The sequence below is a fragment of the Calidris pugnax genome, unplaced genomic scaffold, assembly GCF_001431845.1.
Source record: "Calidris pugnax isolate Ruff unplaced genomic scaffold, ASM143184v1 scaffold74, whole genome shotgun sequence".
In the NCBI taxonomy this organism is placed as follows: domain Eukaryota; kingdom Metazoa; phylum Chordata; class Aves; order Charadriiformes; family Scolopacidae; genus Calidris; species Calidris pugnax.
The window spans coordinates 1,063,281-1,076,643 of NW_015090790.1; the positions used below are offsets into that span (position 1 = coordinate 1,063,281).

Below are 13,363 nucleotides of genomic sequence, written 5' to 3' on the forward strand. Positions count from 1 at the left end.
TAGTTAAAGACTTGCAAAGGCTTGTCTGAACCAGGTCTCTGGGAGCTTTTGGCTTGACCCATTTCTGGTTTGGAAGCCATGCTGTTGTCTGGGGATCAGTATCCCACAGAAACTTTGGGGCAGTCTCTTGGGAAGCAAATTGTGTTTGGGTTCTGCTGGTAGAAAGGGAGAAAAACAGCTTGAAAGGGTTGGGGAGACAGAAGTCATGCTTGTCCTTGGGCCTGAGCCTGGAAATGCTGCATAACTGAGAGGGAAAGAGTCCAGAGAAGCATGGGATGACCCTAGCTTCAGGAAATGGTGGTGGTTTTTCTCCGGTCCTGGTGACTGCTCTTAAAAATCTGGGTGCACTCAGCAGCTCTTTCTACTGATGTTTAGGGGTGGAATGCCATAGGAAATCCTGTAGCAGCACAGGTCCTCAAGGGGCTCAGGAGGTCAGGCTGGAGCTGGGGGTTTTGTGCCAATGTCAGCAGTGTCTGGGGTCCTGCAAGGTCTCTCAGCTGCAGATACCACATCTACTTCGGCTCTGAAGCCCCCTTAGCACGGGGTATTGGAGAGACTTCTAAAATAAATCTGGCAGTCATCTTTCTTCTCCCCATCGTCTCTCTAGGTGGGGAATGACTAGACCTTTTCTCGGCTCGTCTTAGGAAAATTTGTACTTTCTGAAAAGTTCCTCCAGTCAGAATGAAGTTGGTCTCTTGCTGCACCTCCCCTTCTTTTCATTTCCCCATTGCCACGATGCAGCAGACTTGGTCATTCCCAAAACAGTGACCGATTGTCTGGTTTGGCTGGTTCAGCTATTTGCTAAACATAATGCTCTTTCATCTTTGAGGAAGTTGTCTGGACACCACCTCCACCAGAGTGGAGCTTGCTTTATGCTGCTGTTTCAATAGGCAAATAAAAGCTGCTTTTTTTCCCAGTTTAAACATAACCTGATTTCTCTAATGAATTAGAAATACTTGAGGGGAGGGGAAAGATTGGTTTTTACTGAATTTTCAAGAACTACAATCCTGATTTAACAAGCCACCTAGCTCTTTTCCTGCCTAGGAGAAGGATTGCCCTCCTCCCCCAGTATTTCCCTTCTCCATGAGAAATATCCTCAGTGCTCACACTTCATTGTTCTTGTTGGGACCTGAAGGACACCCACCAGGGTCCTCTCGCACCACGTGCACGATGTACGGCTTTTCTCATTGCTCCCTGGCAAATCAGGGCACTTTGATCTTTGAGATCTCACTGGTAGCAGATTAAAAAGTGTTAGAAAAAGAAATCCTCTTTTAGCGTTTCACCATCAGGAGAGGAGGTGGTCACCTGTCTGCTTTCGTCTGCTCGGGGCTTGGGAGGTTCTAAAAGCTGGTGCCTTGCTCGTTTTCCTCTCTTTCCTGAGATGACAGGAAGGAAAGCGTAGGCTCCTGGCTGCACTTCAGCAGGCTGAGGTTTAGGAAAAAGACACAGCTCGGGACTGACTCCAGTCCAAAGCCTGGCTGGCTGGTGAGCAGCATTTGAGAGTGAGCTTGTGCTCCTGAGAAATTAATACAGAAATAAATAACCGCCAAAGCCACCTGGCAACTTTTGTAATGTTGCAAACTATGCAATTCAACTTTCTTTTCTTCCTGATTTGACCATAAAAGGGACCAAGGAGAAATACAACCTGACTTCTTCATCTATAGAATGAGTCAAGTTCCTTGCATGCAGTTCCAGTGAAATTGAGAAGTCTGGCCAGCAACTGGGTTCAACAGGAAAGCTGAGGACAAGCTTTGTGCGACTGCTAATAGGTCCCTCCCCTGTGGCCCTGCCAGGCAGGAGGATACAAACAGCCCTTTTTCTTTTGCAGTTCATGACAAAGAACCCCAATATGCGGCTGGGCAGCCCTGGGCTGGGCGGCGAGAGCGCGATTCTGCGGCACCCCTACTTCAAAGATCTGGACTGGGACCTGCTGAACCAGCGTCAGATGGAGCCACCATTCAGGCCCCGAATCGTACGTGAGAAGGAGGGGTGGGGGAAAGGGATCACATTTGGTTTTTTTTTTATCTTCTGGGCTCTATAAGCAGGTTTATTCCTGTGAGACAGGAAAGGAGGTTGGAGGAAGGGCAATCTTGACGTGAAAGTCATGGCCCGAGAGTCAGGAGGTGAGGTCGCTGGTCTTGGTTGGGCTGGTGGTTGGCCACCTGATGTTGTACAGGTTGCTTTTCCCCTCCCTGGTGGATTTTCAAAGGCAGCTCAGCCAAAAGGTGCAGGCTTGTAAAAGCCAGTGCAGCAGGTGAGTCACCTAACTACCCTTTGCCTCGCCCCAAATATAAAACAAGGTAAGTAATCTTCATTCTGACCACGCCGCCTACCTCTGCACAACTGGGCTGTCTCTTTTGTTTCTGTGTTAAGAGCACCCAGAGCACAGTGTCCCCCGCTCAGAGCACTGTCATCCGAGTCCTTCAAATGGCAAATAGGCTGCAGAGGACACAGTGCTTCACAGTGGTGCTTCACAGTGATGCTCTCTGTGGGGAGCCTTTCCAAGGTTGTCCCTACAGCTTCCCTCCCTTCGAAACTGTCACTTGGAGTGGCTTTGTCTGGTGTGGTCACTCTGCAAGCTCACAGTGGTAGTGGTCAACCCAGTCCTGCTCCACGAAGCTCACTGGGTGCAGGGCCAGGCACTCGGAGAAGCTGTAGCAGCTCAAGATCAAGCTCTTGAGTTGTTTCTTGACCTGAATCAAAGGCTAAGTGGGGGGCATCCTCCGTCTGCCGTGGACCTGGAAACTTCAATGTCGATAAAAAAATCATGGTCTGAATGTAGGAAAAACACCTTGTCAAAATGTGCCCCAAACCCCATTTGTGTGCATTGTAAAGAGTCCCACTTCGGGGCGCGCAGCAAGGAATCCAGCACCCCGAGGCAAGCCAGTTGTCTTCCCATGGCCCAGGAATTCGTGATTGTGCAAGTTTAATGGCTCACACATAGAGCAGCATATCTATCCCGCCAAAATCCCAGCTGAGACACCTTGCAGATAAGGAGGGGACTGTGTGGAGTCAGCTAATGGGACACACCGGGGAGAACTGCTTCGAATGGCTGGGTCTGTGCTGACACTTGAGGAAAGGAGCTGATTTTCGTGTCCTGCCCTGCTGTGTCCAGGCAGGCAACCCCTCCGAGCGGGTGTCAGTTAAATCAGAGAGGGGGTTTGCCTGCCAGAGCCCTGCAGAGGCTCTGAAAGAGTTTACGGTGTAAGAGGGTCCGTGGGGGTACTCAACTGCTTCCAGTCCACCCCCAGAAAAAGCTTTCAGTAAGCTCAGCCTGGGCTTTGGAGGTGATAGTTCATTGTATTCAAGACCAGACTGAAGCTGTGGAGTGAGTATCAGCAGGTGATATGTACTTTTGACATCTCTTTCCTTTGCCTTTTCTGTTTGACAGAAATCCAAAGATGATGTGAGCAACTTTGACCCGGATTTCATAAAAGAGGAGCCCATTCTGACTCCCATTGAAGAAGGAATTCTTCCGATGATAAACCAAGATGAATTTAGAAACTTTTCATTCACAAGCCCAGAACTGCAGCAATAGTTTACGGCTCTGGGGAAGGGCTTCCGAGAGGACGGGGGGGAAATGAAATGAAAACTAATAATTCTCAAGGAGTAACGATGCACTGACTTTACACGATACAGCAGCACCACTGTCAACGTTTCGTTAATGTGAAATTGAAACCTTCCTGTGTTTGTAGGATTTGTGCAGCTCTTGGATCAAATATTGACAGGGGTGGAACAAACCTGATATTGTAAATATCTGTTGCAGACAGAGAATTGGATGCTGAGCTCATTGGCTCAGTCTGAATGTCACCGCTTGCAGTGGATTTAAGGAGTCGGCGTGAGCGTGAAACAAGCGTCTTGCAGCTCTGAGCCAAACAGACGTGTTACAGTTCTGATTGTTTGCAAGACTATTTTGAGAAGTCCCAGCACTGTCCAACGTTTTGGAGCTGTGATCCATCATCCCGTGGCCTGACTGAACCAGATGTTCCTTCTGACCTTACCTGTTTCTGCAGTATTTATTTCTTTCCGAAGGACAAATGGCTCTCTTTGCCACCGTTTGGGTTTCCATGTGAAATATTTCATTGTGCTGACTAGCAGAAGGAAAAAAAAACAAATGCCCTGTGCCCCACTCATATTCTTCCAAATCAAAGGGAAGTAATGTGCTTGTAGTGTTTTACTGTTTGTGCGATATGAAAAATTTTAGTGTTTGCATTCAGTGAAATGCCTTTTTACACCGCGCAGCTTCAATGCTCCTTTCTTTGCCTCCCAGCTGTTTGCAACTATAATGTAACTTGTAAAACCTTACTGTTTATTTAGGTCCATTCTATTTAATTACGCTATACAGAGCCCCTTTTGTGGGTTTAGTGCCTCATTAAAATTTTGATCCAAAGCGGTAGCGCTTAAGTTATTTGTGGCATTATTGCGGCGGGAGCCACGGCGCTGGCACACGGCAGGGTTGTCGACCAACAGGTAACACAAAGGAGTCGACTTGCTCCCATGAGAGTGATAAAGCTTATCTAAGAAACAGGGTGACTTGGTTTGGTTTAGATGTAAGGTCTGTTACTATTCACAGGGCACTTCTTATCAGTTGCAGCCTCAAGCCTCTGCCACGGGCAGACCAAGACAAGTTTTCATTGCAGTTGGTAGAAACCAGATGCTCGAGGAGATGGTTCTGTCCTTCTAGAAGTTGGATGATTTTTCTGTCGCTCCATGGAACACCTTGCTCAGCTTGAAACCGTATGTCAGGATTATAGCCTCTTCCTTGAGCAGCTGTGAATTACTGGAGAAGAAGGATTTCTAACCATTTGGAAGACGGATGGTGTTTGTGTAGTGCTAGTCATGTGCTTTAACTTGAGAGAAGGGTGAGGTGCAGCAGAGACGGACACTTCTGCACAGACTTTGCCCAACTGCAACTATGGAGGTGACATAGAAGATCATAAGCCTTTGTCAAGTAAATTACACAGGTGCAACCCCTGTTCCAGCACAGACCCTGCGGTGAGACCAAGTTAGAAATAAGAAATCAAAGCTGCATATGAGCGATACCTCTTCCCACCCAAGCCCTCTCTACATGACTGAGTCCCTTTTACTTCTACCCCTAAACCATCTCGCTGAGCTGTTTGACAGGTGGGGATCAGGTTCAGTTACCCTTGGACCCCTCTTGCCTTTGTACTTGTGTGTCACACCAGTTCTCCCTCTTTCTTTTCTGCATCTCCTCTTCCAGGAAAGCACAGCGTCATCCTCTGGTCTCCCCTCCCTTCCTTCTATTGGCATCTTTTGGCCACATCGCAGTCAGCCAGACTCTCATGTCTTTCCTGTTCTATAAGATACCCAGCTCCTTCCAAGTGGGGCAATCTACCCCTCTGCTCTGCACTGGTGAGACCCCACCTGGAGCTCTGTGTCCAACTCTGGAGTCCTCAGCACAGGAAGGACATGGACCTGTTGGAACGGTCCAGCGGAGGACCATGAAGATGCTCAGAGGGCTGGAGCACCTCTGCTGTGAGGACAGGCTGAGAGAGCTGGGGTTGTTCAGCCTGGAGAAGAGGAGGCTCCGGGGAGACCTTAGAGCAGCCTTCCAGTATCTGAAGGGAGCCTACAGGAGAGCTGGGGAGTCAGGGAGTGCAGTGACAGGACAAGGGGTAACGGTTTTAGATTGGAAGAGGGGAGATTTAGATGAGATACCAGGAAGAAATTCTTTGCTGTGAGGGTGGTGAGACCCTGGAACAGATTGCCCAGAGAAGCTGTGGCTGCCCCATCCCTGGAGGGGTTCAAGGCCAGACTGGATGGGGCTTGGAGCAACCTGGTCTGGTGGGAGGTGTCCCTGCCCAGGGCAGGGGGTTGGAACTGGATGATCTTTAAGGTCCCTTCCAACTCTAACCATTCTGTGATTCTAAGAGTGGAGGGAAGACAGGTTGTATGGTGTAAGTGGGAGAAGGAAGAGGAGATGTACAGAACAGTGATCCAAGAGCCGGTCATGCAGGCTAGCTTGTATTGCTTTCCCGTATAGGAAGAAATGGGACAGGGATGATTGCATTTGCATGAGGGGGCCACTCTGGCATTTTATTCATGTGTGAATTAAGTGTAGTGTTCACCCATCTGGTGCAGACATGACCCTGGGCAACTCCACTCGGTTTCCCAGCATTGTGACAGTAGCAGGGCTTACTTGGCAAAAGGGAAGTGCAGCTAAGCTGGCCACCGAGAGCGCCGAAACTTTGTGTGAATTTTGTGTTGACAGCTTTTTGACTCTCCCACTATTGAGAATTATGAACAACCTCTCCTTTCCTGGAGATCAGTGCGGGAGAACAGCAAGTGATACGCTTTTTTGCTAGTTGTTAATATGGTATCATCACAGGGTTTCGTTGGTTGTGTTATTCCTTGGGCCCTGGAGACATTCTGGACTGATTCCTGGTGGAGAAGCTAGTGCTGTAGTATTGCATTCAGCACCAAAATGTGACCTCATCTCCATGGCTCCAGGATCTGAGCAGTTTTGCTTACACCACTGATGATATGAAGAATGTGCAATAGTCACTTTAGGAGACTTTTATTGGTGTAATGATACCTGCCAATCTGTGTCCTGAAAGCTTAGGGAATGGAAACTAAGACACCTTTGTAGGTGCTTTGTTAGGATTTTCATGAACTGTAAATCAGAAAGCTTGTAGATCACTGGAAAATATGAAATGGTGTCTACAGCCACCCTGGGGAGCTGGAAAAGCTTCTGTCCTGGCCAGCCTGTACCTGCTTTGGCCCAGGGCCTGTTGGCTTGATGGAGCAAGAATCAAATCATAGAATACCAGATTGGAAGGCACCTCAAGGATCATCTAGTCCAGCCTTTCTTCCTTGGCAAAAGCACAGTCTAGACACGAAGGCCCAGCACCCTGTCCAGCTGAGTCTTAAAAGTGTCCAATGTTGGGGAATCCACTATTTCCTTGGTGAGATGATTCCAATGGCTGAGTGGTTCTCATTGTGGAAAATTGTCCTCTTGTTGTCCAATTGGAATCTCCCCAGGAGTAACTTGCACCCATTACCCTTTCTCTTTTCCATGTGACTCCTTGTAAAAAGGGACTCTCCATCTCTGTAGCCACCCTTTAAATACTGGATCATGGGGATGAGGTCTCCCCTAAGCCTTCTTTTCTCCAGGCTGAACAAACCCAATTCTCTCAGCCTTTCCTCATATGGCAGGCTTCCCAGTGCTTTGGTCATCTTTGTGGGCCTTCTCTGGACCTTCTCCAGCCTGTCCACATCTTGTTTGCATAGCGGGGACCAAAACTGAACACAGTATTCCGGGTGTGGCCTGAGTAGAGTGGAACAAAGACTTCTCTATTTCTGCTGGTGTAGCCTTTGTTGATGCAACCCAGCATCCTGTTGGCTTTCGTTGCTGCAGCAGGACACTGCTCGCTCAAAATGAGCTGCTTGTCCACCAGGACCCCGGATTGCTTCTCACAGAGCTGCTCCCCAGATGGGTAGATCCCAGGCTGCGCTGCACTCCTGGATTATGTTTTCCCAGGTGCAAGACCTTACACTTGTCCTTGTTGAACTTCATAAGGTTCTCCTTAGCCCACTCTTCCAGCCTATCCAGGTCTTCCTGCAGGGTGTATCTCCCTTCCGAAGTGTCTACTTCCCCGCTCAGTTTGGTGTCATCAGCAAATTTCATCAGGGTGCCCTCAATCCCATCATCCAGATCACTTAGGAAGATACTAAACAGCGTTGGACCCAATATTGATCCCTGGGGGACCACCCTCGTTTGAAAAGGAGGTATTTACCATCACCCTCTGGGTGATTTATCCCACCCCCCTCTGAGACCACTTGTCTGGGTGCATCAGTTTATCTTGGAGGAGGCTGTGGGAAACCGTATCAAAAGCCTTGGAGAAATCCAGGTAGACATCATCCACCGCTTGCCCCTCGTCAACCAAGCAGGTCATTTTGTCACCGAAGGTGATGAGGCTTGTCAAACAGCAAAGGGAGGTTCTGCCTCAGCTTCACTTCTCATTGGTTTCCAGTGGCATCAGGGTCACTCCACTCTACCATCACCATCTACATCTACCGCCCTTGCTGGAAAGCACGCTCGGAGACCCGTGTTGGGACTAGAAACCTAACTTTCTGCTATAATTTCCTTGATTTTCACAATTTCACCTGGATCTTGTTTCATAGTTCAGGGCAGTTCTTCCCATCCGTTGCCTGCCTGGAACACACATGTCTACGCAATGATTTCAGCCCCTGGAGTCAGCAGATCCTGAGTCAGCCACGTTTGCCCAAGATCCCTGAACTCTACCATACTTTTTAGGAGGCGCTGCCGTTTCGCTCCTGTTACCTCCAGCCTCTGTCTGCAGCGTGGATGAAGATCAGCTCGTTAAAAAGTATCTGTGCTATGTCTTCGCTTTTGAAAAAGCTGTATCAGTGTTTACGCTGCAATTGAATGTATAGAGAAATATTGATTTGGAAAAAAAACAACCCCAAACACAAAACCAAAACAGGGTTACAAAAAAAAAAAAAGAGTCTTTCTGTGAGCTAGCCTGCCAGCTCCTTTGGCTTCATTGCTTGCCTGAGTGGATGCAAGATGGTTTTAGTCTATTAATTTGGCCCTGGCTTTAGGACTATATTAAGCTGCAGCCACGGGGTTGTAAGGTTTAATGCATATGATGCTTGTGTTTGCTCCAGTGTGAAAACTGGCAACAGAGCAAACTGTAATTAGTTCCCTTTGCACTGCTTTTAGTGCTTGCATGAAAAGGGAAGGCTCCTTTGATGTCTCCAAATTTGTGTTCCGTGCAATCCTTTCATTTTCAAAGAGGTTCATGAAATTTAGCTATAAAATTCGGTGGCCTGCGTCTCATTCAAGGCCTTTGAAAGCCGAGGGTAAGCAGCAGATGGTCTAGAATGAATAGATGAAAATCGTCTCGCATCTACTCGGGCTGGCTGTGCTGCCAAAGACGTAATTTTTAATACCACTGTTTGATAGGCAGTGGAAAAAAAAAAAAATCTCACAGACTCCAAGCGCCTAAGGGGGTTTTAATGTAAAAAATGCGACTCTTAACTGCTGGATGAAGATGCTTTGAACGCATTCGCAGAGACTGGCATGGGTTCCTTCTTCCCCTGTGAAGTGCTAAATGCTTTGCAGCAGCATTTTCCCTCAAAGCTGCACGCTCCTCCTGCAGAAGTTGCTGGTTTCTCCAGTTGAGCATGAGCGAGGCTCCGGTGGCTGCGGCATGAGGGCTCGCTGAGCCGTTCCCAGAGCCAGGGGAAATGAGGGAAACGTGTCTGGGATCGTCTGCTCTGTCCCTCGGCCAGAAAGCAAAGAGCCGTTTGCTGCCGCCTGCTCTCCCTTGGTTTGCTCAGCTGCTCGGGTATGTAGTCAGGAGGTTTCTGCTCCTCCCCGGGGGAGATCATTTCACAGCATTTACGGCTCTGGCTGTTCAGTAAATTTCCTGGTACTTGGAAATTACGTGAATGAGATGAAAATCTGCCTTATCGTGCCATTAGGCTTCTCATTGGAAGCTGCAAGTCAGGGTTTGTATTGCTAAACGTATAGAGGGCTGCCAAACCGAAGCATTCAGAAATGATGAGTCAGAATGTCTGAAAATCATGACTCACTCAGAAATGAGGAGCTTTCCAACATAATAAATGTCAAAGTCTTTTTCTTCCCTTTTTTTTTTTGTTTGGGTTTTTTAACATCTGAAGTATAAATATTTCAGATTCTGGCTTGCAATTCTTCTCCACGTCAATAGTAGCTGAAATGTCATGTAATTATAATTTTCTTATAAATGAAAGCCGGGGTCCATGAGTTGATGTGAAGCCAGGCCATTGGGGCCTGGAGGAAAATGCCAAGCACTGAGAGACAGGTGATAAAACTGGAAAAACAGAGGGCATCGGTTTAATGTATTTTTCCATCTCTTCCTTTTCTTTATGTGTAGTCACCGCAGCACGGTCCCTTGCCTCTCTGTCCCAACACCCACGCACCAGGGCATGCGGCGTACAGGAGGCACAGGAGTGAAGAAAGAGAAGGGGAAGGCATCCACATGCTGTGTGGTGGCTGTATCTAGGGCTCGTTTGGCAGCATTTCTCAACTTGCACATCGGTCCTTGCACAAGCCTGTCACCTTCTGTGGCCCCTGCTGCTGCTCCCTACCTGCCCTGCTGCCCCCAGCATCACCCCTAGGGCCATTGTCAACTGGAGGTGTCCTCCTGGTGGAGCCAAGCCTGTCAGAAGAACAGGAGGTCAAAAAGCATGAAGGAACCATACGTTGTGTCGGTGGTTGGCTACCTGGGCGTCCTCTGGTCCTGAATGAGGTGGTGGGAACCCAGTGTCCCAGCGATGTCCATATATGACTGTGGGAGAAGGTCAGACTGTCTCCCCTCTCACATCTTGTAATAGAAGCTGGAAAAGAGAAGGGACAGAAGGGTGTCCTCTAAGAAATGGGGTCACAACTCTAGACTGTGACCAAGAGGGTGGAGTATATTTGTAGGACACTTGTAGGCAACTAGTGAAGACTTGCGAGCCCTTTCATGACTGTCTCCATCCACACTGGGGAAGGCAGATGCCATTGCCTCGATGGGAGCGGTTTGATCGAGGAGGCTTGGGGACCACGGGGCTTAGGGACAGTGGGAGTTTGAAGCTGTCATGGTAACAGGCTGCTGGGCAGAATTGCTGAGGAACATCTCCAGTCCCCATCTTTAATCCCAAGAAGGAAGCTTGAAATGAGCTTGGGTCAGAGAGAGATGGAGGCTTCGTTGCGTGGGCTCCTGCAGGTAACATGTCAGCACCTTCAGGTTTTAGCCCTGGAACAGTTTTAACTTGCCTGTGGTGTCAGCTCTCCTGCTCCGGCTCTGAGCTCCCACGGCTGTTGTTGACAGCAGGTCTTATAAAAGTGGAGGTGAGAGATTTTAGCAGTGAGTTCAGGATTGCTCAAAACTAGTGACTCAGTTCTTCCTTCCCCCCTCCCTCATGTGAGGGGTTTATTCATCACCTGGTTTCTCATTTCCAAACATTTAACGTGGGCTGGGGTCAGAGCCTTGGTTTTTCTACTGTGAGAACTAAATCTGCGTTTCTCCTTTAATGAATCCTGTCTCACCTTCACCTCACTTGATTGCAGGAGCAAGGTCTCAAGATTGCTTCAAACCACAACAGCAACACCACCACTGTAGCCACCACACATGCCAAGATAGAAGAACATTGCAGGAATTGTTTTTGGAGCCATTTTTGGAGCCTAGTCAAGGTGTGTGTCATTGGACTGGGAGCGAGAGGCAATTTTATGTATCTCCATCTTTTCTGCCTCTAGGCTTAGACGGGGAAGGAGATCCAGGCCTCCTAGTCATTACAGGCCTGTCTACTGTCCAGAGATGCCTTCTGCACAAAAGTCTTGCTTTCTTCTCCCAGATGCAGTCTAGAAGGGTATGAAGAGCCTTTATTAGAGTTCGGTGCTGGCCACAGAATTTCTTCTGAGCTGAGACACAGTGTCATGTTCACCCCAAGAACTGGGTTGTTGCGCTTGCAAATGCCAACAAGACTCCAGCCGATGTCTCCCCTGGCTTCTGGGATGTTGGTGTCTCCCAAACTTGCCGTGAAGGCAGCGCCATCAGTAGCTCAAACCGTCTGATTTAAGGCAGGAGGGCAGTCTTACAGGTGAGCAAGTCTTTTACCTAGAGCTGAGTCACCACTATTTTTAAGCTCTGGGGCTTGAGCTTAAGTATTGTTATCTGATGGACATATCTGAACTTGTTGCTCTCCTTGGGGAAACCTTTCTGTTTGCCACTTCTCAGGCCTTTTATTCTTGCCCATCGCTAACCTGTCTCCAAGGGGAAGGCTGGGTGGTGGCTTTGTTCAGCTCAGCTGCTTCTGCAGGACACTGGGGAAAACGTTGCCTCCCACTGCCTAAGGAAACTGGTCAAGTGAGCTGAATGTCACAGGATAATGTTCTCTTTCAAATGCTAATCTCGGTAGCTTAAAACTCTATTTTAACTGGGGAAAAAAAAAAAAAAGAAAAGAAAAAGCCAAGTGTGACCTTTAAGCCTGCTCAGCTAGGCCTGGACTTTAGCAAAATCCTTCCACTTGTGGGAACCCTCCTCACTGAGTTCCACTGGGGCTCCCTGCACGCCCATGGAAATTGCCACGTAGAGCCTGGGTCTAAATTACACCCTGGCAATTGAAGGCTGTCTTTTGTTTTTGCATCTAATGAGCAAGAATTTCCCCTGCCAGCTCGGAATGCCTTCTCTAATCTGTTACCCTGACTCCTTTAATTTCCCTTGCACTCTAACAATTTACCGTGGCCCCGAGACTGCTGCCCACAGCAGGCATTTCCCTCACGCATGCGGAGGGGAGCCCCGCTGGTGCCCATCTGGTGGAGATGTTGTAACCCAAAATGGGGCTGTCTTTCAGCTATTTTGGTGGAGCTCCATAATTTGTCTGAGATGGAAAATCCCCAAACTGCAATCGGTGCCTGGGACTTGAGTGGAAAAAGGCACAATTACAACATGGTTCGTCTCCCCGTGGTGAATTACTCTCTGTCCACGTATAGACTTATTGGCGTTGGTCAGGGCCAGCCAGCATGACCATAAATGTGTCTGAGCCTTGGTTTTGGCTTCATAGTCTCTCTATTGGGTTCAACATAGAGGAAGCAAAGCACCCATGGCCGTGCTAACAATGGGGTTTTGTTAGATGTGTGTGATCCTCAGTTCCTGGACAAGGGGACAGAGTGTATCCTCAGCAAGTTTGCTGATGACACCAAACTGGGAGGGCTGGCCGACACTCCAGAGGGCTGTGCCACCATCCAGCGTGACCTGGACAGGCTGGAGAGCTGGGCAGAGAAGAATCTCTGAGGTTCAACAAGGGCAAGGCCCAGGCAGAGGGTCTGGGAGAGACAGGTGGGTGCTTCACCCCCCTGGCAGGAAGGGATATGCCTCTTGGGTCAGAGGCAGGTGGCAAATTTGGAGGGGGGTCTCTCAGTTTTAGTAGAGCATGAGTGCATCCCAGGGACTCCTGTGCACTTAGGAGTCCTCAGTAGCAGCAACTGGAATTCCACACTGGGTAGCTGGCCTACAGCACCCTGCTTTGGAGAATGATTCCTACACAGAGGCATGAGCAAGGAGGAGCCTGGAGCTACCCAGATCCGGAGTGAAAGCCTAAATGCAGCAAGGCTATTAGTGCTCAGCTGGAATGGAGGATGCACATGAGGTCACTTGGGGACTTTGCCTTAGTCCTCCACCCACCTGTGTCCTCAGGCTGGGGCCACAGTGAGCAGCTCCTAGGGGAGTGGAGCCTGCCTGAGATGTGCAGGAGCTCGCAGCTGGGCTTGATGACTGCAGGGAAAGGCACCCCGTAGAGCTAGTTGCTGGGATGAGGAACCTTCTTTTAGAGGGTATCTAAATGAGCATCCTAG

At 48.9% G+C, this 13,363-nt stretch overlaps 1 protein-coding gene across 1 annotated transcript in view; it reads left to right on the plus strand.

The window, feature by feature from the left end:
- PRKCH (protein kinase C, eta) overlaps nucleotides 1–4,390 on the plus strand; it is a 134,485-nt gene extending 130,095 nt beyond the window's left edge. Inside the window, exons 13-14 of the mRNA XM_014966572.1 lie at nucleotides 1,829–1,972; nucleotides 3,392–4,390. Coding sequence (XP_014822058.1) covers nucleotides 1,829–1,972; nucleotides 3,392–3,538 — 291 coding nt within the window. The 3' untranslated portion in view covers nucleotides 3,539–4,390. The remainder of the gene's footprint in view (nucleotides 1–1,828; nucleotides 1,973–3,391) is intronic.
- The last annotated feature ends 8,973 nt before the right edge of the window (nucleotides 4,391–13,363 follow it).